General features: G+C 40.3%; 2 protein-coding genes, 1 long non-coding RNA gene and 1 pseudogene across 4 annotated transcripts in view; all 4 read right to left on the bottom strand.

Annotated features, from left to right (window-relative positions):
* Positions 1-571: 571 nt before the first annotated feature.
* The window catches only part of LOC111346639 (uncharacterized), a 327471-nt gene continuing 301309 nt past the window's right edge, over positions 572-26733 (bottom strand). For both annotated transcript variants that reach the window (XM_088726992.1, XM_088726993.1), the window contains 3 exons: positions 13741-14034; positions 12817-13110; positions 572-4235 (listed from right to left, as the gene is read on the bottom strand). In XM_088726992.1, coding sequence (XP_088583118.1) covers positions 1075-4235; positions 12817-13110; positions 13741-14034 — 3749 coding nt within the window. In that variant the 3' untranslated portion in view covers positions 572-1074. The remainder of the gene's footprint in view (positions 4236-12816; positions 13111-13740; positions 14035-26733) is intronic.
* LOC148726285 (uncharacterized) lies at positions 4259-9842 on the bottom strand (annotated as a pseudogene).
* LOC148726284 (uncharacterized) lies at positions 10047-10586 on the bottom strand. The gene has a single exon (XM_088727107.1). It carries the CDS (start codon positions 10584-10586, stop codon positions 10047-10049), a length of 540 nt encoding a protein of 179 aa, XP_088583233.1.
* Positions 22764-24964, bottom strand: LOC148726283 (uncharacterized). Its single transcript, XR_015989408.1, has 2 exons — positions 23654-24964; positions 22764-23431 (listed from the first exon to the last, which is right to left on the bottom strand). It is a non-coding gene; the product is annotated as an uncharacterized LOC148726283 (long non-coding RNA).

The following is a 26733-nucleotide window of genomic DNA, read 5'->3' as shown; positions in this document are numbered from 1 at the left end:
ACGTAGCATATACAGGGCAACGTGGAATCTGAAGTCTGTGTCACCATGGCCTAGAGAGCGATTTTTGTATTAAATAATTAAAACTTCCTGTTAGCGCTCACTTCAACAACTTAACCGTGATCTGCACTCTCCTTCGGTTTTACTTCATATAACGGTGCATGCAAAAACGAAAAACTACTGAAGGCATAAACCTGTACGATAAATTGGCTTGGTTCACGCGATAAAAAATTTAATCTCGCAACCTATCTTTGCAATAATTGGCTCGGTTCAAGAATGGCTCAAGAGTGAGTTCGAAATCGAGTAAGTGCAAGAAAACAAGCCTTTTTTCAGAAAATGCCAGAAGTGATTGACATGTAACTTCTCCCTGTGATATCCATATATTATCTGGCAATCAGGGAATGAGAATTTAACACTTAGTACTACAAATCTAACACCAAATTCACGTAACTAATTAACTAGGAAATATGTATCAACTAGAGGGGAGAATTTACAATCAGATCTTGAGAGTAAAAAGGTTTAGGAAATTAAACCCACAAACCAAAGGTATAGGAAGCAATATATTCCCAGCGAGCAACCTATCAACAAATTCTTTATTCAATGCGATTCTATTTACAAAAATCGTTTTATTTCACTCACATTGAGCTATAACAGTTCAAGTACTTTGTAACTCTCGTTGACCCAGAAAAAAAGATCTACAAAAGTTAGTTTGAGTACCTATAATAATAAACTATCAAGTCCACAAAAACTATTAACGTTTTCAGGCTTCAAGCTGCTTTCACGACAGCCTTTTACCATAAAGTTCTACTATGATCAGTAATGATTGAAAATATTTTGTTTCCAACCATTTCGTAACTGTTCCTTTTTTAAGATTTACCTTAAAATTAAGATCATTGAAAAAAAATGGCGAGATCTCTTGTAAGCTAATGATGTAGATTAGTTTAACGCTGCTTCCCACTTTTACAGAAAGTGCTTTAAATAGCTATATTTCTAAATTATAAGTTCAAAACCTGGTCTGTATTTCTCCACTATGGCTTGAACAGTTTTTTTTTTTTTTTAAACTCACTAATACTAAAATTAAACAATATCTAGTCTGCTTAGCGTACAGCTTGGATTCTGTAACGCTTCACATAGACTGGCAACACCGGTATCAGTGATCTTATTACCACTCTGATTTAGTGTGGTTAGCTTACAGCTTGGATGCTGTAAAGCTTCACATAGACTGGCAACACCGGTATCAGTGATCTTATTCTCCCTCAGATTTAGTGTGGTTAGCTTACAGCTTGGATGCTGCAAGGCTTCACATAGACTGGCAACACCGGTATCAGTGATCTTATTATCCCTCAGATTTAGTGTGGTTAGCTTACAGCTTGGATGCTCTAAAGCTTCACATAGACTGCCAACACCGGTATCAGTGATCTCATTATCCCTCAGATTTAGTGTGGTTAGCTTACAGCTTGGTTGGTGTAAAGCTTCACATAGACTGCCAACACCGGTGTCAGTGATCTTATTACCCCTCAGATTTAGTGTGGTTAGCTTACAGCTTGGATGCTGTAAAGCTTCACATAGACTGGAAACACCGGTATCAGTGATCTTATTATCACTCAGATCTAGTGTGGTTAGCTTACAGCTTGAGTGCTGTAAAGCTTCACATAGACTGGCAACACCGGTATCAGTGATATCATTAAGACCCAGGTATAGTCTGGTCAGCTTACAGCTTGGATGCTGTAAAGCTTCACATAGACTGCCAACACCGGTATCAGTGATCTCATTATGCCTCACATTTAGTGTGGTTAGCTTACAGCTTGGATGCTGTAAAGCTTCACATAGACTGCCAACACCAGTGTCAGTGATCTTATTATCCCTCAGATTTAGTGTGGTTAGCTTACAGCTTGGATGCTGTAAAGCTTCACATAGACTGGCAACACCGTTATCAGTGATCGCATTACCCAACAGATGTAGTGTGGTTAGCTTACACCTTGGATGCTGTGAAGCTTCACTTAGACTGGCAACACCGGTATCAGTGATTAAATTATAACGCAGCTCTAATGTGGTTAGCTTACAGCTTGGATGCTGTAAAGCTTCACATAGACTTGCAACACTGGTATCAGTGATCGTATGACTCAACAGATTTAGTGTGGTTAGCTTACAGCTTGGATGCTGTAAAGCTTCACATAGACTGGCAACACAGGTATCAGTGATCCTATTACCAGTCAGATCTAGTGTGGTTAGCTTACAGCTTGGATGCTGTAAAGCTTCACATAGACTGGCAACACCGGTATCCGTGATCTGATTACCAGTCAGATTTAGTGTGGTTAGCTTACAGCTTGGATGCTGTAAAGCTTCACATAGTATGGCAACACCGGTATCAGTGATCGTATCTACTAATACTGGTCCTCCTGTAATCGATTCAACAATATCACCGATTGCTCCTTCTATAATCAATTCAGACACAAGAGAGTGTTCATTGATCAGTGAATTACAGACTCGTTGCATTCCAGACATTGTTAGGCGGGAATCTACAAGCTCCAACTTCTTAACTGGGACGAACTTATCAGAAAATTTGTGTTCTGCCTCTCCAGCTTCCTCTTTATTTAGTTCACTGATAATGTCCAACACAAATGATAATGGAATGCTGTCTAGATCTGATAAACTATAAAAAAGCATGAAACCGTCTGAACTACTGAACGCTTGCTGATGGTTCCTGATAAACGTTTTAGCGAATTCTTTGTCTTGATACTCACTCAGACACTTTGCTCTGAGAAATCCAGTATCATTCCGTGAAACTTGACTACTGGTCAACAACTGTTCCATCAGTTCCTCTTTTCCCTCACTGGACAAAATGCCAGCCATGAATTGGAAAACCATTTCAGAGCATTTCTCGACTGGAATACAATTTTCCTTTACAAACCAATGGGCGGCTAAGAATTCTTGGACAGTGAGATGTGTGAAGCTGAAGTGTTTCGTGGTTCTGATCGAACCAGTCCTGTAAGGCTGACCACAGTGAAGAAGACCACTACCTTTGAGTTTGTTGACTTCTTCCAACTCAAAACCGCCTTCTATTACGCTTTCATCAAAGGTTGGCTTCCTTTCAAGCAGAAGTTTTGCCGCTAGTTTTGATAATTTCTCTAATGTGGTTTTGATGACCGGAGGAGGCTTGAGTTTGTTAGGAATTTCTTTTTGCCTGTATTCTGACTGAGAGCAGTGCTTAAGTTCAAAAATATCAATAAGTTTTGTGTAAATGTCGGTTGTTGAGACAGGAAGGTCACGAGGATTTCTTGTTTCGTTTAGAGTATACTCCATCTCGAAGCACAACAGAAAACAGAGCATAGGAATATGAGCAAAACTGACTAGGTTCTCATTCTTCATGACATGTTCAAGCACAGCGTTCTTCATTTTTTCGTTTTTCTTGAAGTACTTTTCAATGTATTCTTTAACCTGTTGTGAAGAAAACCCCAGAATTTCCACGCGACGTTTAAACCGGATTCCTCCCAGCTTACCCGATTCATCAGGCCGCGAGGTTACAACTACGACAGAACCTTTCAGTATCTCTCCCTTGATGAGTTTTGAACATAATGCGGCCACCGGCATTTTACATCTAGCGTCATTCTGATATTTTTTCCCCGAGTTTCCAGCGATGTAATCTTGCTGGGAATACTCATCATAGCCGTCAAGGATAATCAAAACTTCTTCGGGATGGTTTACAATATACTCAAATGTAAGGTCATCTAATTTTGAAGAAAAGTTTAAGATTTTTCGTAAGGTCACAGTCTCTTCTTCAAACGAATTCAAATGACGGAAAGTAAGCAAATACGCAAATTTAAAATTTGGGATTTTAGTGTTTTCTCTTGCTTGGAATAATTTGTTGTTGGCCCAATCGCGAATCACCTTTTGGCAAAACAGAGATTTTCCAATCCCTGCTTTTCCAACGACAAGAATAGAGTCAGGATCGTTCTGATCATTACTTGTGGCAAGAAATATTTCATCACAGTTCTTAACTGGAGTACCGCTGACTTTTCCGAAATTTTCAAGGTCTTCACTCCTTGAATATGTCTCTTCACTCCTTGAACATGTCTCGTCATTCCTGGTGAGGCCTTTTCTTCCATGTTGTATGAGAAGATTAGTGAATATTTCATCCGTTTTCATGTAGGAAATGGTTTGAGATGCTAGCAGTTTGGGTTGGAACTCCGTTTGGTCTGTAATGGAAGTCTTTAAAGCAATAGTGTAAGCAGTGATGGCTGAAGGATGAGAAAGGGAAAATATTTAATAAATAACAAGAACGCGAGGAGAGCAGTTTGTGTACCTTAATTCTTACTCCACAGGGTTGAACTTTTAAAGCTGTTGTGTAAGGACTTACGGCTAAACAAATGGGGAAGGAAAATATCTTATTATGTGACCACGAGTAAATGCAGTTTAAATACTTTCTATCGAATTCAGCACAGGGACGTTAACTAACACAGAGCTGTGTGCTTGAAAAGTGACTATTGTGTTTATCAGTTGAGAAATCGATCCTTGTCCAAAGGATAGAAAGGTTGTTTCGTTAAAGCGTTATTCCTCCCTTAAAAATCAAGTCTATTAGGTAAACAAACCCTTTCGGGCGGCTGGTATATCACTTGACAATGTCCACTGCTGCGAGACTGTATGAAAAGTGAATATTTGGAGGGGTCATTGCATAGAGCCGAGTAAAATTAAGGATTAATTTCACGCGTGCTTTCAGAAATTTATTAAGAAGATCAATAGCGCATGCTGTTACGCACGTCCGTGGAAAGCCATTTCAGTTTTCACTTAGTTTTATTTTTGTACAACGTCAAACAAAGGAAAGCAACCCTGTTGAAAAACATTTGCCAGCAATGATATCAAAAGTTTAAGGCAAAGGTAACCTATTTTAACGTTTCCTAAATTTCGGTACTTTGTTGGAAATGCCAGTATAGCAACACTAGTCACTCGCGTAGTTTTCTTTTCCTATCTTTATTCTACTCGTCACACGCTTCGTATCGCGTCGATCTTAGCCTATTCTTTAACAAACCCACAATATCCTAAAGACCACCCTTGGTTTCGCGTTGCGAGGTTACAAGGCTGACGTCACTTTTCCGACACCCTCCCCCCCATTTGTCTCGGAGAGCAAATGTCTGTCGAGAAATGAACCTTACCGCTTAAATTTTATGAACGAATCTATCATCTAGAATTCTTAATCGATTTCCTAATCACACTAATCATTGATCAATCAGTAGCCATAGTGGCAGATGTTCAGTTCATAAGTAGAATGTTCAAGCATCCGATCCGCTGTTGTCATCCAATCTGTTTCGGTTTGGTTCAAAGTTCAATCCCCTTCCTCATCGTGAGCAAGATCCTCCATACGTAATCTTGCTGCGACGGTTGCATCACGGGAATGCCTGAACGCTGGCGCTTCAATGCGCAACTCGGTCGTTGGAGGTCTGTCGCCGTCTCCCGGTCGATCACATGACAGTTCTAACGGATACAGCTGCTGTACTGCTCGCTCTAGATGTGAGGTCCCTGTGCGCAACTTTGCTCCCCGGACAACACCATCACGCCCTTTGATTAGTTCCGTGACGATCCCGACCTTCCATTTCCCGCGATTCTTGTCGTCCGACTTTATCAGCACGACCTCGCCCACACTAGGATTGTCTGGCTTTCCAGGATTCTTTAGACGATGGCGTTCGCGCAGCCCCTTTACGTACTCCCCCGTCCATCGTTTCCAGACGGCCTCCTTGCATCGTCTGAGATACTTTGCTCGCTTGCGTAATTCACCGTCTTCTATGCGGTGCGGTTCCAACTCGAGTAGTGCATTTGGTTTACCAAACAACAGGGAGTGGGGGGTCAAGATCGGTAGCTGCACATCGTCCTCCACGTAACTTAAAGGTCGGTTGTTGACTGCAACCTCTACGTCTAGTATAACCTCCTCTAACTCGGTCCACGTTAGGAACCCGTTTCCAATGGTCTTCTGTAGACTTCTCTTCACCAATCCAACCATTCTCTCGAACTGCCCTCCCCACCAGGGTGCTCTGCTCGGGTTGAATTGCCACTTGATTTCTTGACGGGAGAGGAATTCGTTGAGGCGTTCGTCAGTCATCACTTGTTTCAGCCACTTAGCTGCTGCCACGAAGGTACTCCCGTTGTCTGAGTAAATCTTTTCTGGCCGCCCACGTCGGGCGATAAACCGTTTCAGGCATTGAAGGAATTCTCCCGTTTCTAGGCTGGGTAGTAGCTCAAGGTAAATACCTCTGGTCAGGCTACAGGCGTAAAGCGTTATGTAAGCTTTGCCCTCATGATTCCTCCCCTTTCTATACTTCAGTGGTCGGGCGAAATCCACTCCGACTACTTGGAACGCATTTTCTCCTTCGGTACGATCCCTTGGTAGCTGTCCTGGTGGCGGAGCCGCGAACGCTGTGGCGCGGAACCGCTTGCAGCCATTACAAGCTTTAACGACTCTTTTTGCAAGGCGTCGCAACCTGGGAACCCAGTACCTTTCACGAATCTTTGCCATTGTGAGGCTCACTCCCCCGTGGAGTGTCCTGATATGTGCGTCTGCAACCATCTTCTCCGCGAACGGATGAGACTCAGGCAAGTAAATGGGATAGTCTCCCTGAATCCGCCCTCGGCATTCCAGTAACCTGTCTGCGTTTTCTTGTAGGTTCAGCTGAACTCAATGATCTTCGAACCGCTCGTCTCTCTTCAAATTCACCTGTGCTCGCTTTGGCCACAAGTGTCGCTGCATCTCAATCTCCTCTGTCGTGAGTGGTCCCTTGGATCTTCTCGTCTTTTCGCTCCGTAGGTTATGTATGAATCGAGTCACACACGCACAAACCCTTAGGGTTTTCCATAAGTTGAACTTGATCAGCAAGGCGTCTAGGATGTCTGTCTTAGCTTGTGCTACAGCGAATACTTCCCGTATCACTTTTGCTTCCGCCTGACTGTCTGGTGTGGCCATTGTCTTAATATCGGCTGGCCATCGCTCTCGGTCTAGTAGCCACTGAGGCCCTCTCCACCATAGCTCTTCATTTTCCACGCTTCCGCTCCGACTGCCAAGGTCAGCTGGGTTGTCCTTTGTACCCACATGACGCCAGTTTACTTCTGGGTGTTGCTGGATTTTCTGCACTCGATTGCTTACGAACTGCTTGTAACTCCCTGCTCCCTTGATCCAATGTAATGCAACGCTGCTGTCCAACCAGCAGAACATATTTCCAACTGGGAAACCCTCTTATGCTTCCTTAACGTTCACAATGAGATTGGTCGCCATGTGACCTGAGACCAACTCGAGGCGGGGGATGGTGAGGCCTTGCTTCGCCAGTCTAGCTTTGGCTACTATCAGCCCAACACTATCACCGGATGGTTGAGATATGACACCGTACACTACCGCAGAAACGCCTTGTCCACTTGCGTCGCCGAAACAATGTAGCTCAATGTTGCTGATCTCTTCAAAGTGTTGAGGTATGGCTCTGGGTACGGAAATGCTCACTGGTAGCTGTGCTTCCCATCTTGACCACTTGGCTCCCAGTTGACCGGGAAGTTGAGCATCCCATCTGACTTTCAAATCACATGCATCTCGGTACAGTAGTTTTCCACTCAATGTCATAGGCGCTGCGAGCCCTAACGGGTCATACACTCTTGCTATCTTCGCTAGTATCCCTCTCTTTGTCACTTGGGTGCAGTCAGTTGGGAAATTTATTTCAATGGTATCTTGTTGCTTGTTCCATGGAAGCCCGAGAATAGATCCCCCTCCTTCTTGAGGTGCACCCAACTGTTCTTTCGCGAATGTAGTATCTTCGCTAAGAGACTCACCAGGGGACTCCACTGCCGGAACATTTGAATGCCACTTGCGCAGCTTGAATGAGGCTTGGTTAAAGACATGGGTAACGCCTGCTTTGACTTCAAGGGCAGCTTTTATGGTGGGTCCGCCGCTGATGAGGTCATCGATGTATAGACTCTTCTCTATTTCCCTCACCAGGTCCGGATTCTCGGTACGACAGGCTTCCAGGTGTTGTTTGATAACTCCCAAAAGAAGAAACGGGGATGGCGCCAAACCAAACAGAGCTCTCGTGAATCTCAGTATTTCCACTCGCCTGGATTGCAAGTCCGTGATCCAGTGGAATCTCATGGCATCCCTGTCTTCTCGTATTCGTACTTGTAAGAACGCTTGCTTGATATCACCTGTTAACGCGACTGGGTGGAAACGTGCACGGACAAGAACAGCCCAAAGCTTGTTCTGCAACGGAGGTCCCGCGTGAAGGCACTCGTTGAGAGAAGGAGCCTTCTCTGAAGCTCGGGCTGAGGCGTCATACACGATTCGAAGTTTGGTACTCTCTGCAGCTTCTCTCACCACTGCTTTATGTGGAATATAGAACTCCTTTCCCACTGGTGGGCCTGACACTCGCTCCACTATTCCCTCGTTAAGCTGGTCTTTAATTATGGCATCATACTTCTGGAGTATTCTGTTCTTCTCCAGTTTCCGAATGGTACTTTCCAATCGCTTCAAACTTCCCGCTCTGTGGTTGGGCAGTGGAGGGTGGTTTCCCCTCCAGGGTAGCCCCGTCTCGTACCACCCCTCTGGCCCTCGTGTTAATTGTTCCTTGAATTCTTCATAAACATCTGCTTGATCTCCGCCTGGTGTGTCACGCAATCCTAGAACATCTAATTTGCATAGTTGTTCGTAATCTGCCGCTGTCGTCTGGGTCAAGAACATATTAGAGAGGTCAACTTCTTTACCTGGTGACATAATTGTCCATCCGAACTTTGTTAGCTCTGCAACAGGTTCGCCGGGACGTCCGATCTTTGGTATGGTTTCTGTCTATTTTTGCGTGACCGCTCGCACCCAGGTTACTGTGGACTGGTAGCTCAGGCTTCTTGTCTCTGTCGTCCATGTATACCCCATCCAAGTAGGGATATTTCTCCAGTATCTCAGCATATCCTGGGTTGTCAAGTGATAGCAATGTACTACGGTCCACTCTGGTGACTTCCGTTTCCAATCGAAATTTTCCATCAAGGCTGCCAATCGTCACGCTATCAACCCCGATGACCTTGTTTGTTGACCCAAGCATCATCTCTATGCGCTTGAATTCTTCTCGTAGCGGTTTGTTTCCCAGGTGTTCAAGGATAGCTGACGACGCGTATGAGCTGCCTGCCCCAGTGTCTAGGAGTGCGCGGCACTTGATTCCATTTACTTCTACGACAACAACGGGATACACGACTCTCTCTGTTCCTTTGTTTTGTGCCGTCATAAATCTTCCCCTCGTTGTGTGACCGCTTGGTGGGTGATCACATATTGACGTGTGATGTCGGCGTTGACAGTTATGACACCCGCGGCTTCTACAGCTTTCTGCTCTGCTTTTGTCACTTGTACAATTAAAACACAACTGTTTTTGGCTCAGAATTCGTTTGCGGTCTCCGACCGCGACAACTTTGGTGCAATTAGCGGATGTGTGGTTCGTGTCATCGCAATAGACGCACCCGCGCATCTGTCTTCCATTTGCTTGTTGTTGGACCTGATAAGACCTTCCGCGTGGCGGCGGAACGCGTGCATTCCAGTCGTTGCGATCATTCTTCCTCTTGAACACACTCGCACCATCGCTTTCTTCTCCTTCTGAATTTATGTCTCTCCAACTTTTAATTGCCTGAATCAGTTTAGCGAAATCCCAGTCTCGCCAATCTTCGTGTCCCCGGACTAAGTCTCCCTTTATTCCTTTCAGTTTGTCTAACACCGCCCTCACATTTCCGGAGACTTCACGTAACTTCCCGAGCGTCTCTAAGCTTTGTACATTGTACAGAAGCTTTTTGTAAGACTCATTAATTTCTTTTGGACTGGCGCTTGTGATGGTTGGCAAACCCATGATGTTGTTTACATATGCATTTACAATTTCTGACGTTTTCCCGTACTCCGATTTTAGGATGGCCTTCGCCCTTTCGTACCCCTCAAGATTGAACGGGAGTCCATCTATGTCCGCTCGTACCTTTGTAACAAGGAATTCCTTTAGATAAGCGAACTTTGTCACTGCTGACAGATCTGTCGCGTCTATTTCCGCGGAAAATTTGTTTTAAAAAGAGAGCCATTGTTCGAAGGACCCATCAAACTTCGTTATTGATAGCTTTGGCAACTTTGTGTGCATTCCGGAATCGCCTGATAACCCTTTCCCTTTTTTCCTACCTAATTCTTCTGATTTTTTTTCGTAATCAAGCTTCATTTCCCGTTGTGCCTTTTCAAACGCGAGTTGCTCCTCTCTCTCCTTCGCGATTGTCGCTTTCTCGCTTTCTTTTTCGGCCATTTGCGATTTTTTCTTCACCTCCCCCAAACACTTCCCAAGGTATTCGATCTCCGCGTCTACACCCTCAATAACTTTGTCTATTTCATTGCTCCATGCACATACCTTGTTCATTTGCTCACCCTTTGCAATCTTCTTCTCTTCGATCTTTAATTTGATCTCGTCCACTTCTTTTGCTAAACACACCAACGCGTCACGGTGTCTCCCAATAGTTGTCGCGTTTGCCTTGTCCACAATGCCCTTTCCCTTTTCTTGCTTGTACGCCAAAAGCTTGAGTTTTGCGTCCAAATCCTTCTGTAGTGCCTCCAGTTCCATGTCTCGATCTCAGTCCCGTCGGAGGTGCCAGTTAGTGTTGGAAATCCCAGTATAGCAACACTAGTCACTCACGTAGTTTTCTTTTCCTATCTTTATTCTAGTCGTCACACGCTTCGTATCGTGTCCGTCTTAGCCTATTCTTTTACAAACCCACAATATCCTAAAGACCACCCTTGGTTTCGCGTTGCGAGGTTACAAGGCTGACGTCACTTTTCTGACAACTTGCCTGGGGCAAATACCAAAATTAATTTCAAAATGCTCTCCGTATCAGCCAATCGGTATTTGGTAACTTTGCCCTCAGTCTATGTTACAAGGCCTAGACGCAAAGTTTCGAGGGAAAATGTAACATCATTAGGACAGTCTCCGAGCCACGAACATTAACAGTCCGCAAACCAGAAAAGAGTGTATTTATTTTGTAACTCTTAATTTTCATATTGCGCGAAAACCGCTCTTTAAAAAGTCAGTGTTGATCTGACGGCGGATGAGTATATGCGACCAGCCTTTTAATACCACTATCACTGGACTCAACAAAACGACTTTGTTTTTGTTGTGTGTGAAAAAAAGGAAATAGAGATGATAAGAGAAAACTTTAGAGCAGGCTTTTTTTTCCACTAGCTTTGTTTCTTTCTGACCGAAACAATCAGAGGACAAATATCGACGCAGACGGAAGTTATTGCCTGATAACTTAGGTATCCAATAAAATCGCACGAGAATTAATGGTAGGTTGCAATTTGTACTAATTGTTAACAAATCTCTCCCTTCCCCTTTCGCTTGATAAGGTTTGAAACAAAATGGATTTCATGAAAAATTTATCCTTGAGAGGGGAGTGGAATGTAGTCAGAATAGCTTGACAAGGGTTGCGTAACGTATCATTAAGGACGCTTGACCGGTCCTGTTAAGTCACTTGCAGCCATGAAAGATGGAAAAATGTACATTTCTCAAACTCCATCACACTTAAGACCCATCGTAACTAATTTCAGAAATAGATATTTCCGTCAATTTTGAAAAACCAGATTTTTCTAATTCGTAATCTCTGGTAAGAAGTACTCCATTGAGTTTAAATATAAGTCACTGAGGATCTCTCAAGAGCACGATATCTCAGATCTGGTTTACACTTAAGCAGATTTCTTTTTCTGATTCGTGACCAATTCGGAACATTTAGGTAATGGATGTCCCTAAAACACCAATTTGTAATAAAAACAGCGTTCCGACTCCGCCGCTACTTTGGAGATCAAAAAGGCCGGCGAGGTGGACTTAAGAGAAGATTTCTGAATCAGAATACTTAAAAACCATTTTTGAAGTTTTGAAGTTTACCTACTTCATGGGAAAGTCTAAATCTACAATTGGCAACAAAATTGTCAACATATTAGTCTTTCTATTGCCCTGGTTAAGTTAACCTATTTGCATGAATAGTCCCGGGCTCTTAAAGAAATATTTACATCATCAACCGACAGATGTTGAAACAGATGCTGTGACAATTGGTTCCGTTCTCATCTAGTTTGGGAGTACAGTCGAGGTGAAAAATCTGGTTAAAAACCGTTTCAAGGCGGTATGTTCCTAAATTCAGCGATGTGCGTAATGAATGCGAATTCCTTAGCGACAGAGGCCTCTCTCCCCTTCCCCCACCCCCTTGAATACACCAGAGGATGTTTTAGGTTTTTTAATTACTTCTGTGAAACCTTGCAATCTGCGGGTTTTTTTTTAAGTACGAGGAGAGTGGAGGTGGAGCTGAAAGGATCGAGAAGTAATTTGTATGGATTCCCAGGGAAGAACTAGGCAGGAGACATTACCTAGAGGAATGTTGAAGGAGTGCTAAAAATGGATATCATAGGCATAGTCGGCAAAGGAGTTGTAGAATTTTTAGGGGAGATCAACTAATGTGACTTGCAGGTAGCCTATAAGTTCAGAAAACGTTTGGTATAGATTTGGCCTACAATAAGGTGGTCACATAGTTGAAAAAATGTTTACAGTAAACATATAATATGCCAGAATGTTAAATCATGACTTCAAGTTCACAATATGGACCTCAGCGTGTTCGAAAGAGTTTGGGAAATCATTGTCTTTTCTTTTACAAGTGCTGCGGTATGAGTATTCAACCTATTGTCACAAAGTTTCTCAATTCTTTGTTTTAGGAAAAGCAGTGTTACTCTGGGATTTAGGACCCAACTATTTATTTATTTATTTATTTCATCTGCAACTATTCTACTCAAAGTTAAGGTACAGTACATACCACTCTTTGTCTTAAATGTTCTGACGTCTGGCTCACTGTCTCCTTGTTTGTTGACAGCAAACAGCTTCACTTCGTACTCTGCGTCATACTCGAGACCAGTTATCTCGTAGTGAGTTTCCACAATGTTTCCCCGTTGAACCAGTTCTGTGGATTGTGTCATGGGTTGTTTCGTCCATTCCAAACGGTATTTAATGCTGCAATTACTGCTATTAGCCTCTACTTCTGACCAGGTCACAGTGAAATCTTTGTCAACTTTACTTTCTACATTTGTGATGGTGGGTTTCTCAGGTAAACCTGTTGAAAATAATAATTCTTTTGAGTTTTGTCTCTGATGAAAGTGAAATACTTACTGTAACTAGATTCATCGCTTAGTGTAATGAATTTAAATTCCCTAGCAACACACCCCCCTTAAATAAACAACTGGGTTTTTTAGTTTTTTCAATTGCTTCTCTGACATTTGGCAACTTCCTGATTTTCTTTAAAGTAGAGGAGAGAGGGGGGTGGGGCAGCAAAAACGGAGAACAATAAATAACAATAGAGTTGTAGAATTTTTAGGGGAGATCAACTAATGTGACTTGCAGGTAGCCTATAAGTTCAGAAAACGTTTGGTATAGATTTGGCCTACAATAAGGTGGTACATAGTTGAAAAAATGTTTACAGTAAACATACAATATGCCAGATTATTAAATCATGACTTCAAGTTCACAATATGGACCTCAGCCTGTTCGAAAGAGTTTGGGAAATCATTGTCTTTTCTTTTACAAGTGCTACGGTATGAGTATTCAACCTATTGTCACAAAGTTTCTCAATTCTTTGTTTTAGAAAAAGCAGTGTTACTCTGGGATTTAGGACCCACCCATTTATTTATTTATTTATTTATTTCATCTGCAACTATTCCACTCAAAGTTAAGGTACAGCACATACCACTCTTTGTCTTAAATGTTCTGACGTCTGGCTCACTGTCACCTTGTTTGTTGACAGCAAACAGCTTCACTTCGTACTCTGCGTCATACTCGAGACCAGTTATTTCGTAGTGAGTTTCCACAATGTTTCCCCGTTGAACCAGTTCTGTGGATTGTGTCATGGGTTGTTTCGTCCATTCCAGACGGTATTTAATGCAGCAATTACTGCTATTAGCCTCTACTTCTGACCAGGTCACAGTGAAATCTTTGTCAACTTTACTTTCTACATTTGTGATGGTGGGTTTCTCAGGTAAACCTGTTGAAAATAATAATTTTTTTGAGTTTTGTCTCTGATGAAAGTGAACTACTTACTGTAACTAGATTCATCGCTGTGTGTAATGTAATTTAAATTCCCTAGCAACACACCCCCCCTTAAATAAACAAGTGGGTTCTTTAGTTTTTTTAATTACTTCTCTGACATTTGGGAACTTCCTGATTTTCTTTCAAGAAGAGGAGAGAGGGGGGTGGGGCAGCAAAAACGGAGAAGTAATGCTTACCCCCCCTTGCAAATTTACTGAAAAGGTACAAAGTTGGAAAAAATGTACTCAATAAACATCTATCCCAAAATATTAAATCATGACATAAAGTTCACAAAGTTATATCTAAACTCAACATGTTACTTCAAAGTAAGACAACAAGTATAATGATTGGTACTGAAATGTACAAGTATAATAAAGCAAGTACAAGTACAGAAATAGCACAGATGGTTTAGGTACGTGTTGAGTAAATAAAATGAACCCTCCATTGACGGCATGTTTGTTTTTCACAATCCTTGGGCATGCGGTCAATTGCATCAGCAAAAGCGCCCACGAAAACTGTGTTCAGCCACCTTAACATCACCAAGGAAAGCAGGCAGTGAAAAATTACGTACTAGTTTGTGCAAACCTTTCAAACTGGCAAAATGTGATGAAATGAAGTCTGTTCAATGGAAAGGGCTGCTAAGCCTAATCTACAAATTAATTAAAGTCTGAGACAGCAGGAACGAAACAATTCTAAAAGTCTGACGCATTCTATGATTCACTAATCATTATATAACTACTGTATGTAGTGAGCAATAAACATCACTAAGGCTACAAGTATTTCAATCATGAGAACATGTGGAACTTACCTTGAGCAGGTAATTCATTGGCACCTAAATTATTAAAGAAACAAAAACAATTTTGTCAGTTTAACCCTTTAATTCTGATGAGTGACCAAGACAGAATTTCTCCTTACAATATCAATACAACATCAAGCAGACAAGTGATGAGAATTAAGAAATATATCAACAAGGGGATTGTTGATTGACCCAACACAAAGTTTTTCAAAGTAACATCATAAGAATTATGTGGCAGACAGTGAAGACAATAATTACCAACGAAATCATAGGAGTGAAAATGTTAAACCAATTTGTTCTTACGACATTCACTTAAAATGGTCTCAAACCAACGTGATATCAATTCCAGGTTCCAAGAAAAAGGTTAAAAAAACACATAAATATGTGAGCTGGCATCCATCACTTTCCTTCTCATTCCAAAAACTTTCCAACATCAAAATACAGTTGTACACATTTCGCTCAATAAGTCTTCTTTATTAGTTTAATCCTTTCAAAAATTTCATGAGTGACCAAGACCGAATTTCTTCTTACAATATCAATACAGTATCAACCAGACAAGTGATGAGAATGAAAATAAATATCAATAGGGGATTAAAAATTGATCTCATACCAATTTATTTAAAGGAACATCATAAGAATTAATGGCAGATGGTATGGAGAATTTGTAATGAGATCAGGGGAGTAAAACGTGTGAAAACAATTTGATGTGTTGCAAATTGGCCCTGGAATATATTTCAAATCAGTCATCAAATCTCTTTTGCAGATGTCATTAGCCTCTGTCAGTTCTCCGTATTTTGGCTGTTATATAAACCAAATGATTTGGATATATCAACAAAGTTGAAATGGTAAATTGGCCACCGTAACGATTAAAAAAGCTGACATTTCGAGCGTTAGCCCTTCGTCGGAGCGAATAGAGGAATTGTAGGTTGTGTGTGCTTTTAAAGGCAGAAAATGGAGCTACGTTATATAAACCAAGCTAACTACAGAATACAGATTTTCTCTTCACTCACAGAATGAACTGTTATCCATTGTTACATCCCTCAATGTAACCAAAAGTTTCTCCCTAACACTTACAGTAACCATTTATATCCTTTGAGTGGCCTGCATCTATTTTTTCATTACAGTAATACTGCTGAGTCATTCATAAAGATGACAGGAATAGAGGAAATTATTGCCAAACTAGGAAGCTTTGATTGTTGAATGAATTCTCCTTGTCAGTTCCCTTGGAAGTAAATGTATAGAGAAAAGTATGGGAAATATGAATACAGATATCAGGGTGTAAAGGTTTAAATAAACCACGTTCAACTTACATGGGAATCAAAATTAGTGTACCTTGATTGATTTCCTATTTTGTAAACTGTTACTGAATGACTCATTCTGATTGCAATCCATACAAAAATATGCTGTGGAAACTTAGATCTAAATCACATCTATCCCTTAAAATTAAAAAAATTGAGACAGAAATACCTGCATTATAGTGAGGCCAATCTTGGAATATGACTGGATCACTCAAAATGTTGGCCACAACAGATGCCGCCATCACACAAGCAATCTGTTTCCATTGCTCACTTGAAGACTGCCTTTCATTTGCAAAGTCTTTGATGCCCTTGACTACCACCCATTCTGTCTTAAAATCATGGGCTGCTGCAAACACTCCTGAAAAAAAAAAACATTCATGAATGTCTCTTAACACTGACATGTCTCTTAACCATATAAGCTTACTTCTTTGCATCCTTGTGATAATTATTGTTCAATTGAAGTTCACACAGATTCACATTCTAGCTTCTGGTAAACATCCACATCACAGAAAGAGGTTAGTGTAAGTCCCCACATGTGCAACCAATGTTTACAAGAAAACTTGTACACCAAGACTGTAAAATTAATTTTCAGTTTACATTTCTCAAGAGACAAAATGTTATCAATTAGAGTGAACTCTTTCACTCCCTAGATCTAATTATCCTATAATGTTCGTTGGGAGAATTGGGTTTGGATCTACTAATAATCACTTTCTTGATATTTGGTCTATTCTTATTACTTGTCTGCTTGATATCATATTGATCTTGGAAGGAGAAATTCTGTTTTGGTCAGTCTGGGGAGTTAAGGGGTTAATAAGGACTGTGATTCTACTCCCCAGGCCTCAAACAATTCAGCAGGATACTTTCTACATTTTTAGAAGACACAACTTTGACAATTCATGACATCCTGAAGGGGCAAATCAATTGTAAATTAATTAATTTGTCACCTTCACCCTTACAAAAACATCTTCCTACCAAACGCTAGCCTAAAACAAAATCAAATTTGCATATACAATTCCTGCAAAGTTTCTTGAGCCAGCTGAGACAATTCTAGCACAGCTTCTCTAAAAACACTTGCTACAGGTGCAAATACTGTATCTTTGACTCATAAATCATCATAAATAACATGATTCTCACCTCCACCTTCCATTTCAACTGCAATTGCTTCAGGATGTTGACCAATCATGTCCTTGTTTGCCTCTGAGATACTCAGAAACACTCCATCACAGTGCACTTTGGCATTATATTCATCAGCATTTTGTAAAGGTGCCTTCCACCCATCAGCCACATGTTTGATTAGGTTACCAATATCTCTGCTGGGGGGAGTTTGGTGTGCAGCTGTTATCAGCTTTGCTGAAACAACCACATCTCCTAGCTTAGCCTCTCTGCTGTCCAAACCACTGCAGGCACCAACAGAAATAATAGCCTTGGGTCTCAAGAGTAAGATTGCATCTTTTGAAACAGACAAAGAGCCCCCAGGAACATCACGACCTTTGTAGCACCTCATCAATGCGATTTTCATTTTGTTTCCTTGATCATCACCCATGCAGCCAAAGTACACATAGCCAATACTGTTGTGGTAACTCTTAAAGGGTTCCTTCAGGTAGGCAAAACAGCTTAAGAACTCACAGTCCTCCACTGTTAATAACAGAATATCAACGGGGAGTTTGACATATTTGCTCCAATCAGAAGAGGTGTCTGGAAGATCACTCATCAGTGGAAGTGTAACACTGAGCTTTGGTGGGCTGGCTTTACTATTCTGTGCTGATCTATTCTCCCCTGACACTAGTACTGTCTCTGAAAACAAAGAATGGAGTTTTAATATTTTTTCCATTCATTCATCACAAGTTATTAGATGATCCACATGAAATCAAAGACAACGTAGAAAGAGAATAGAAAACCAGTTATCAATAATATACATGTATCAATGAGTCCTTGACCATGCGTAAAACAGTTTATTATATTCATATCAAGATTTACACACCAAAAAGCACCGAGATTAAAATAGTCTCTTCGCGCAAGAAGAGCCAGCTGATTGGTCATTTTTTTCACTAGTGAAAAACGACGTATCGACGCTCTGATTGGCTATATCATTATTTTCACTAGTGAACAAAACTGTGTCGCTCGCTTGCCACTCCTCTTGACTGACAAATAGCATATTTCTAAGAGCTTAGATGCATTTTTCTTTAGAAAGATGGCTTCAAATCAGACTAACTGTTTCCAGATCCTAGATTCATCAGTAGAAGAGTTCATACACAGACACGAAAATGAAAACACCAAGAAAAAGACCAAACATGATGTCGCTCTGTTCCACGAATTTCTTGTTTTAAAAGGTGAAACGAGACAAATGGACCAAGGTAAGTCTCGGGTTTTCACTTCTTTATTTCAAAATTTTGAACTTCCATAGAACTATTTCAACAGAAATTATTTTCAGGATGTCTTAATTTACTCTACCTAGTTCTGCCTTTTAACGGCATTTCCGCTTAATAATTTAGATGTAAAGATGTAAAGAAGTATTTTAGAAGGAAACAATTTCAGTGCAACTCCTGAAAGGCGGCTTGACCGCACGTTACTTTCCTTTGAAAGAAAGTAAAGATATGTTTATCTCTGAGTTCTGTTCGCTTATGAATCTCGGTATGTATATAATAAATAAGTTATTTCACAGTTAGTTCGCCTGTATGATTTTTATTCACTCGTCGCGAATAAAAATCGTACGCACTCACCAACCATGAAATAACCTCTAATTATGCCCACACTAACCGATAAAACAGGACACAAATTTCACCAGCATACTCATGGAGAAAAGAACTCCTTGTGCTCCCATTTTTTTCCTAGTGTGCATGCCTGTGTCATTTGCTGAGTAACAACATTTCCCTCAAATAATCAGGCTTCAAATTCATCATCTTCAGTACAAAATTATATCTTAGCTATGAGTTTTTTACAAAATAATATAACTTCCCATCATCAAGAAAAAAAACGAAAATTCACTTGCATGTGCATGTTGGTGTGACTTTTCGAACAGAAATTTTGGGAGAAATTCTTTTTATTTTCCAATTCACTATATCTAACATTATTGAAAAGACTTCAAATCAACAAAAGTAAATCAAACAAACCTTCCTTCCCAGAACTTTGTTCAGACATCTCAATGGAATCCTCCAGGTCATCTTCCTTTCTGGCCTTTTTTACTACTTCATCTTCATGTGATTTGTCTCTGATGCAGTCTTCATCCTTCAGCCACTCTCTAAAAAGCTTTTGGTAATGTTCCTCAAGATCGGCATCCATACAATCAATTTCAAGATCATTGATGGTATCTTGATGGTGGGTCCCTCCAATACGCTGAAAGGTGTCTTTGATGTCATTCCAGTAAGAACTGAAGGTTGGATCATCAACTGAACCACTGGTAACATGGCTGTAAACTCTGTCTCTGAGGATCTTGATGCGAGTGATGTCAGCTGCTGGAGTGGTGTCTGTTACCAGGGGAAGGTCATCCCTGCCAGAGGTAGGGAAGGCCAGGCCCCAAATGTTCCTCAGAAGAAGTAGCAGTAGGGAACTGTCAAAGTGTATAGAGGAAACTGACGATTTCCCAGCAGGATACAGTTTCACCCACTGGGAGGTACTCAGGACTCTTTTCTTTCGCAGTGTTTGCAATTTTGCACGATTTGTAGCATCAGTCAGAACAGTCTGAAGGTGTCCTGGTGGACATATCCTGTCAAAGATCTCCCTTAGCACACATGATCCAACACCAACGAGAAGGCGACACAGCTGAGCATAATTAGAGGTTTCTTTGGTAGAAGGATATGATGGAGTGGCAGAAGCCATGAGGAGATTGTCTCCTGTAAGGATATGGTTTAACTGAATTATTGTCGGTGACATTACAAAACATCAACTGTAACAAAGCTGTCATGAATTGAACACCAAAGACATGACGATAAAGTGTGGGCTTTTATGGTACACCGTAATGGTAAGAAAATAATTGGGTATAGATGGAAAGGAAGTTGCTTCACGGTGAGTTATTTTTGTTCAAATTCGAACTGCCAAAAAACCCAATTACATGTCCACATCTATGAATAATTGGGAATGTTGCTCATTGCGTGAGATACTTGTCTCTTGTCGAGAGATAGGTTGCCTACCTGAGCACGTCAAGCAAAAAGCAAATCTTTGAGACTATAACATTCAACTTAAGAAAGCCACTATGTTTAAAAAAGAAAATTTGGGTTCATTCTTTGCACGCAGTTAATATGTGGGTCTTTTTACAACTTACTTCTCCTAACATTAAAAAGAATGCAGTCACAGCTTCGATGATGCCTGTTATTCGATTGCGTGACAGAACAGATAACTGATCGAACCCCGTTGTACGCTCCTCGATTGTTTTTCCACCGAAAAGTGTTCAGATAGGAAACACTGCCAACATGAGGCCGACTTACCCAGCAAAGGTCGCATGTGAAAAGGAGAAAGCAGAATTTTGCACGAAACACACATCTCATGACGAGCCAAACATTTAAAGACGGGGTTGAGAGATGAGTCAGCAGATTTTGTAAACGTTTCTTGATGTGTTTCCGTTATGTATACCTCTACATTTTGCTCTGATGCATAATTGACTTATTCCATTGATTTTGCTTCGCTTAAGAATTCAGAGGAGCTTCACACTGGAAACTTTACACCACAAACATGTGTGTGACGGCGGATATCTCCGAGGTGACTTCAAAATGGCAGATATTGAAAATTGGCTTACTTCAGGAATGTCTTGTTGTACATATACCAAAGATCTCAGGGAAATAAAACGGTAGAAAGTTGAAGCTATCCTTGAACATGGCTAAGGAGATTACGTGGTCGGTTTCATTGCGTACCGCGAGCATTTTTGGCACATTTGTTTGAAGTACTAACGAATCCATTTTAGAGCAGCTGTAGGTGCACTTTAAAAAAAAATCATATTTTATTTTTAAGGAAAGGTTATGAGTTGGTTCTGCTGCCAATCAATTGCAGAGGTATCAGAAGATCAGGATTAATGTGAACCTAATTCAAGACTTGTCATGAACTCATTCGACAGCGCCACGAATTATGCCAGTTTTGAAGGTTTTGTTAAAGAAAATGCCGTAAGCCATTTAAATTAGATTTCTCCTATACAAGGGAGAATTTTAACAAACGAACGTTGCTGTCATATGTATTGGACTAAAGCCCACCAATGGACAAAGTATGGGCGAAATTCAATTTTGAACTGTGTCCGCGATTTCTTTGATTTTTACTGGCATTTACTCTTAAGTTGTTTATTGGAAAAAGGCATTTCCCCTCAAAAAGTCTATTGATTCATACTAACAAGTATGAAGAGTGAACACTAAATGTAGTGTGAAAGTACCATTTAAACACAATATTTCATTCATAGAGAACAATCCATTTCTTTCCTTCAGATTTAAGGCTACATGAGTATATAAGTCATAAAAAAATGCCTATGTATTCCCAATCTGAGAGCTAGACTATGGTACAAGTCTGTGAAGATTAACCCCCTTTCCGTTTATCAAGTAACTAAACTTTTAACAGAAGAGAGCACCTTATAGCATAGTTTTTTCAACTCTTGACAAATCTGCTCAAGTGACATTATTTGCCATTCCATATCTCTTTGCACAGTTCATAGAACACTGCAAATATCACATTTAGTCTTCTAAGTTTCCTGGGTAGTCTTCAGCATATTCGATTAATTTGAGAATATTATCCAAAATGTCGCAGTAATAGCAAGTATAGTAGACATTGTAAGAAATACACAACTTTTTGAGAGACATGTTTTGGCATGCATATGACATCTTTGACTCACTCACATCATTGACTCACTCAGTCAATGAGTACTCATTGACTGAGTGAGTACTCATTTACTCATTGACTGAAGATGGCATATGCATGCCGAAACATTTCTCTCAAAAGAGTTGTATATTTATCACAATGAATATCATCCAACTTGACATGTATGGATCGGAATAAATTTTGTGTGTTCTGCATGGAGATGTAAAAACACACATATAGCAAGCAACACCAGCTGTAGGCAAATTATCCTGCTCTTAATTTTTTTCTTTTGTTTTAGAATAGTTTAAATGCCCTATGGCTGTAAAAATATCTTGTGTAATTAATGCAGCCTGCAAGGAGAACAAGGTGTGAAACTGACTTTCTTGACACCCCTACAATTGATTCCCATTCTAAACTCCATATTCAAGATTCCTTATTTTACATTTCGCCAAAACGTGCTCAAACATGGCAAAAAAGTTCTCAAATAGAGCTCGATTTCTACAAAAACTGCTTGAAATCTAGAAATAGCGCACGAAAGTTGCTTGCAGTAGCATTTTTGGCTCTTTTTTATTATCTCCTAGCAGAGATATAAACATATCCTAGTTTAATGAAACTTTTAATGCACCAGCCAATTGAAACCCCCACCCCCCGACCCCCGGGATAGGGCGGGGAATTTAACATTTGTGAAGTGTTAAATTTTGCTGTTTTCCCCAGTCACCAGGGAATCATTTATTGTTAAAACCCCGTGTAACCCCATATCCTCGGTCGCTTGTCAAGGCCCCAGTGTTTTTTGGCTGATTTACGCAATAAACACAAATCAGATTTTGGCCCTTTTTAAACAGTTTATTAGCAAGTAGATTATAGATTGAAGCACTCATCATTCAAACAATTTTCACTCCAAAGTCCACTGTTTAGAAGGAAATTGTGATGTTGCTCTGCCTTGAAGAATTATCAAAACATGGACTGCTATGCTTTTTGACACAAGCTATTAGTATTACAACTCACGCACAGGCATGTATCATATGAACAGCGAGACTTCATTTGTTTTTGTTTACAAATATCAATGAAAGTGATATGTTAAGTGATACGGTACTAGAAGTTTTTCAGTGGTCTTAACTCACTTAACACTTCCGAAATAATTCAAAAGTGACCAATAAACAAAAAAAGTTAACAATTGTTCATATAATGAATCACAAAGACATAGCTACAAGAATATGTACCCTACGAGTCTTCAAGAGCAATGCAATGCTTTAATACTACCTCCAGCAAGCATCATGATATGGAAGTGGAAGTTTTTTAGCCCTATCTTTGAGCTCTGCCGCTTCAGTTATGTCAAGCCACTCACTCCACGATTCGTCGCACCGTTGCAAAATAATGTTTCCTTGCTCTTCGGGAATACCAAAGTCTCCTCGGGCTACATGAAGTAATTCAGCTAGAGTTTCAACTCTGACATCTCTCGCCTTCCGTCTCTCTTGAAACTGGAAAAGAATCTACAATACAAAACAAACTCGTTATTAAACTACGCAGAAAGCAAAACTAATATTAGCATTGCTAATGTCCATAGCTTTGCATTTGACATTAATACCATGAAAATCGAGATAAATGCAAACAAATTCTAAACTGTATAATATTAAATTCTCACAGAAAGGCACTAAATTCAGAGGATGGCCTGGTTTACTAAAAAATTACGAAGGGATGAAGCATATAAATACCTTTCACAGCGTCCGCCATGTTGTTTCTCCTTTTCCTTCACGTGTTGGAGATTTTTGGTTCCAGTCCACAGCAGAGACCTAACTTCCGGTACACTGTTAATATCCCCGCCAAAATGCCCCGCTATTTGAAGGTAAGTGTTAAGTTTCCGCCCACCCGTGACTCCACGCTGTTAAATACGGGTTAAATCCACGGTCTAGTCGCGTTAATTCCCCGCCCTATCCCGGGGATCGGGGTGTGGGGGTTTCAATTGACTAGTGCATAACTCTCGATTTTCTGTCGACTATAACAGCGTGTGTCGTACAAAAACTCTTTATTATCAGTCAAGTATAGTTTCTAAAGCAGTCATAGCATCACAGAACCGTATACAATCAACCTTATTAAGCTACCACTGTTCAGTTATGTCGATCTATTGTATCGAAGCATCACAGAAACTTCAATTCAAGAGCGCTAAAAGTTTTGATGAAGACGACACGATGAAGTCGCGAACCAATCAAATTGGACTGTTCCCCGCTTGAAAGGACCTTAGCTCGTGCAAATCCATGACAACAGTCAGCTAAACAGGTGACAAGGTGGAATTATTCATAATTCAGCTTCATGATAATAGAATTACTCGGCGTTACTTAATTAAAACGTTTCGAAGACAAAACATTGCATTTAACAAAGGGAAAATTGTGAGAATTGCGCTGAAATTTTCCCAAACAGCGCAAAAATGCTCAAATTCTGAAAAAAAGTCATTGTGATCAAGAGTGCTGGGAACAAGAGTGCTGGAACTGCACGAGCTAAGGTCCTTCCAAGCATGGGAACAGTCTAATTTGATTGGTTCGCGACTTCGTGTTCATCAAAACTTTTAGCGCTCTTGAATTGAAGTTTCGAGAATATTCCATGGCTGTAATCAAAACAGACACTTGTATCCTCACACTTATTGCTTCTTTAAATTGTGCAAGAAAATCTCATGTTTTGAACAACGCAGCAAAGAATGTAAATTGAGTTTTTTAACAACTCAGTTTGAGGAATATTTTCCAAGTCTTTCATCTATTTGACTTTCGACTGCCGCTCGGCTTTAGTAAATTTTGAGTTCTAGCATGTTGCTCTATACGTTGGAAGAAAAAAAAAACCTTCGAAATTCAAAGGTTACCCACTGTAGAATCGAGCTTACACGTACCAATAAGCTTGCTGAGTTAAGGAACTGAAAAGGATTTTACAATATGTGTTTCTTAGGCGTCGTTTCCTCATGTGCGATACACGCACGTACGTAATGATCATTAATGTCACTTCATCATTATCTCACGTTGGTTTGTTAAAAGCATTTCTCTTACCTTTGGCCTTGAGCTTCTCTCCTGGTGTAAGCACAATCTGTTACACAACGCTAGAAGTGGATTCAATCAACAGCTGTTGGAAGAAATTGCTGTGACTTCAACACACAGTATTATGTAGCCCACTCAAATGGATCCGCTCGCTTTCGATTCTCTATGAAATGCCTCAAATTGAAGGTTGTTCGTAAAATCGTCTTTCTTATCCATTTTTGGTCCTAAACTGCTTTTTCTATATGATAACACGTGGGTTGTTCTTTGCGAAATTTTCAAAAAGACGGTCATAGGTGCAAACAAAAATTTTCCTGTCTCACAGCATTGAGAGAATTTACTACTTTAAATTGACAAGTGGAAGGACCAGCCAGACAAAAACCCTCTCTAAGATCTGCAGTACTCACAACAGTATGCCTTTCGGTCGTACTCCTATACTAAATGTAACTATTATAGCCTGCATGAAGAACACGCTGTGAAACTTGGACTTTCTAGACACCGCTATCCTCAATTCCTTCTAGTGTTTTCGCAGTCAAGATATTTTATGGTTGTTCTCAGAACAGACGCTTTTATCCTTATACTTGTTGCTGCTTCAAATTGTACTAGTATATCACGTAAACTTTCAACAATAGAGCAAAGAACATAAATTGATTTCCAAAATAACTCAGCTGGAGGAATAATATTTCCCAAGTATTCGCATTTTACTTTCGATTTCTGCAATCAGTTTAGTGATCAATTTAATTCTATCATGTTGCGTTCCACGGCCAAAAAACTCAAAATTTAGATGTTACCTGTAATATAATCTAGCCTACACACATCAGAAAGCTTCTTGAGATAAAGGACTGGGAAACTTTAGTCACGATTTGACGACATATGTGCGGCGTTCCGTTAGTTTCTTAATAAGCGCCGATTCTGCTCGAGGCATGTGCAATTAATAATGTCATACCTTACATCAACATTTATACATTGATTTATTAAAAAGCAGTGTTCTTACCTTTAACTTTGAGATTCTCTATTGATTTAGACACAATCTGTTAGTTACACAACCCTTGAAATCGATTCCACAAACATCTGTCAAAAGAAATTGATTTGAATTCAACTCACAGCATTAATCACTCGAGTGAAACCACTTGGTTTTGATTCTTCGTCAAATGTCTTAAATAGATGGCTTTTGTCTAACTCGTCTGTCTCACCTGTGCTTCTGGCTTCAAACTAATTTTCTACATGACATCAAGTGACTTGTTCTTTTCAGATTGTAAAAAGATGCGTTAGTTAGCGTCCGACGATCCAGCACAATGGTTGGATGCAATGCTTTGCGAATTAAGGTGTTGTCTATCAGATCACGCGATCCGTCTAATACACCTAAAGCAAATATGGCGTCCAATTTGAATTGTCATTGTTCTGGACTGACTAGCCTCGTCTTCACGTGGGATACAAAAGGTTAAGTGTGAGAGGCTAGTCAGTCCAAAACAGTGGCAACTAAAATTGGACGCCATATTTGCATTCGGTGTATAATTACATATTAATCAACTCAAACCAAAGGATCAGAAGCAGTCATCTGGATGACTGAAGACGACAGATCTTGAAATTTGAACCTCAAAGTGCAAATGTTACAACAAATGTCCAAATTATTTCAGTCCATTACCCTTAATTCATTGCCAAGATCTCGTCTGTAACTTCCACTATTATCTGCCATACAATTCTTATGATGAGAATTAGAGAATTCGGTATTGGATCATCTGATAATCCCTAATTTATATACTTTGTTTATTCTCACC

Source organism: Stylophora pistillata, chromosome 7, assembly GCF_964205215.1.
Source record: "Stylophora pistillata chromosome 7, jaStyPist1.2, whole genome shotgun sequence".
Lineage (NCBI taxonomy): Eukaryota > Metazoa > Cnidaria > Anthozoa > Scleractinia > Pocilloporidae > Stylophora > Stylophora pistillata.
This window is presented reverse-complemented; position numbering and strand designations above follow the sequence as displayed.

Excerpts from the sequence above, each read along its gene's own strand:
- LOC148726284 (XM_088727107.1), bottom strand. The coding sequence starts at position 10,586 with ATGGAACTGGAGGCACTACAGAAGGATTTGGACGCAAAACTCAAGCTT.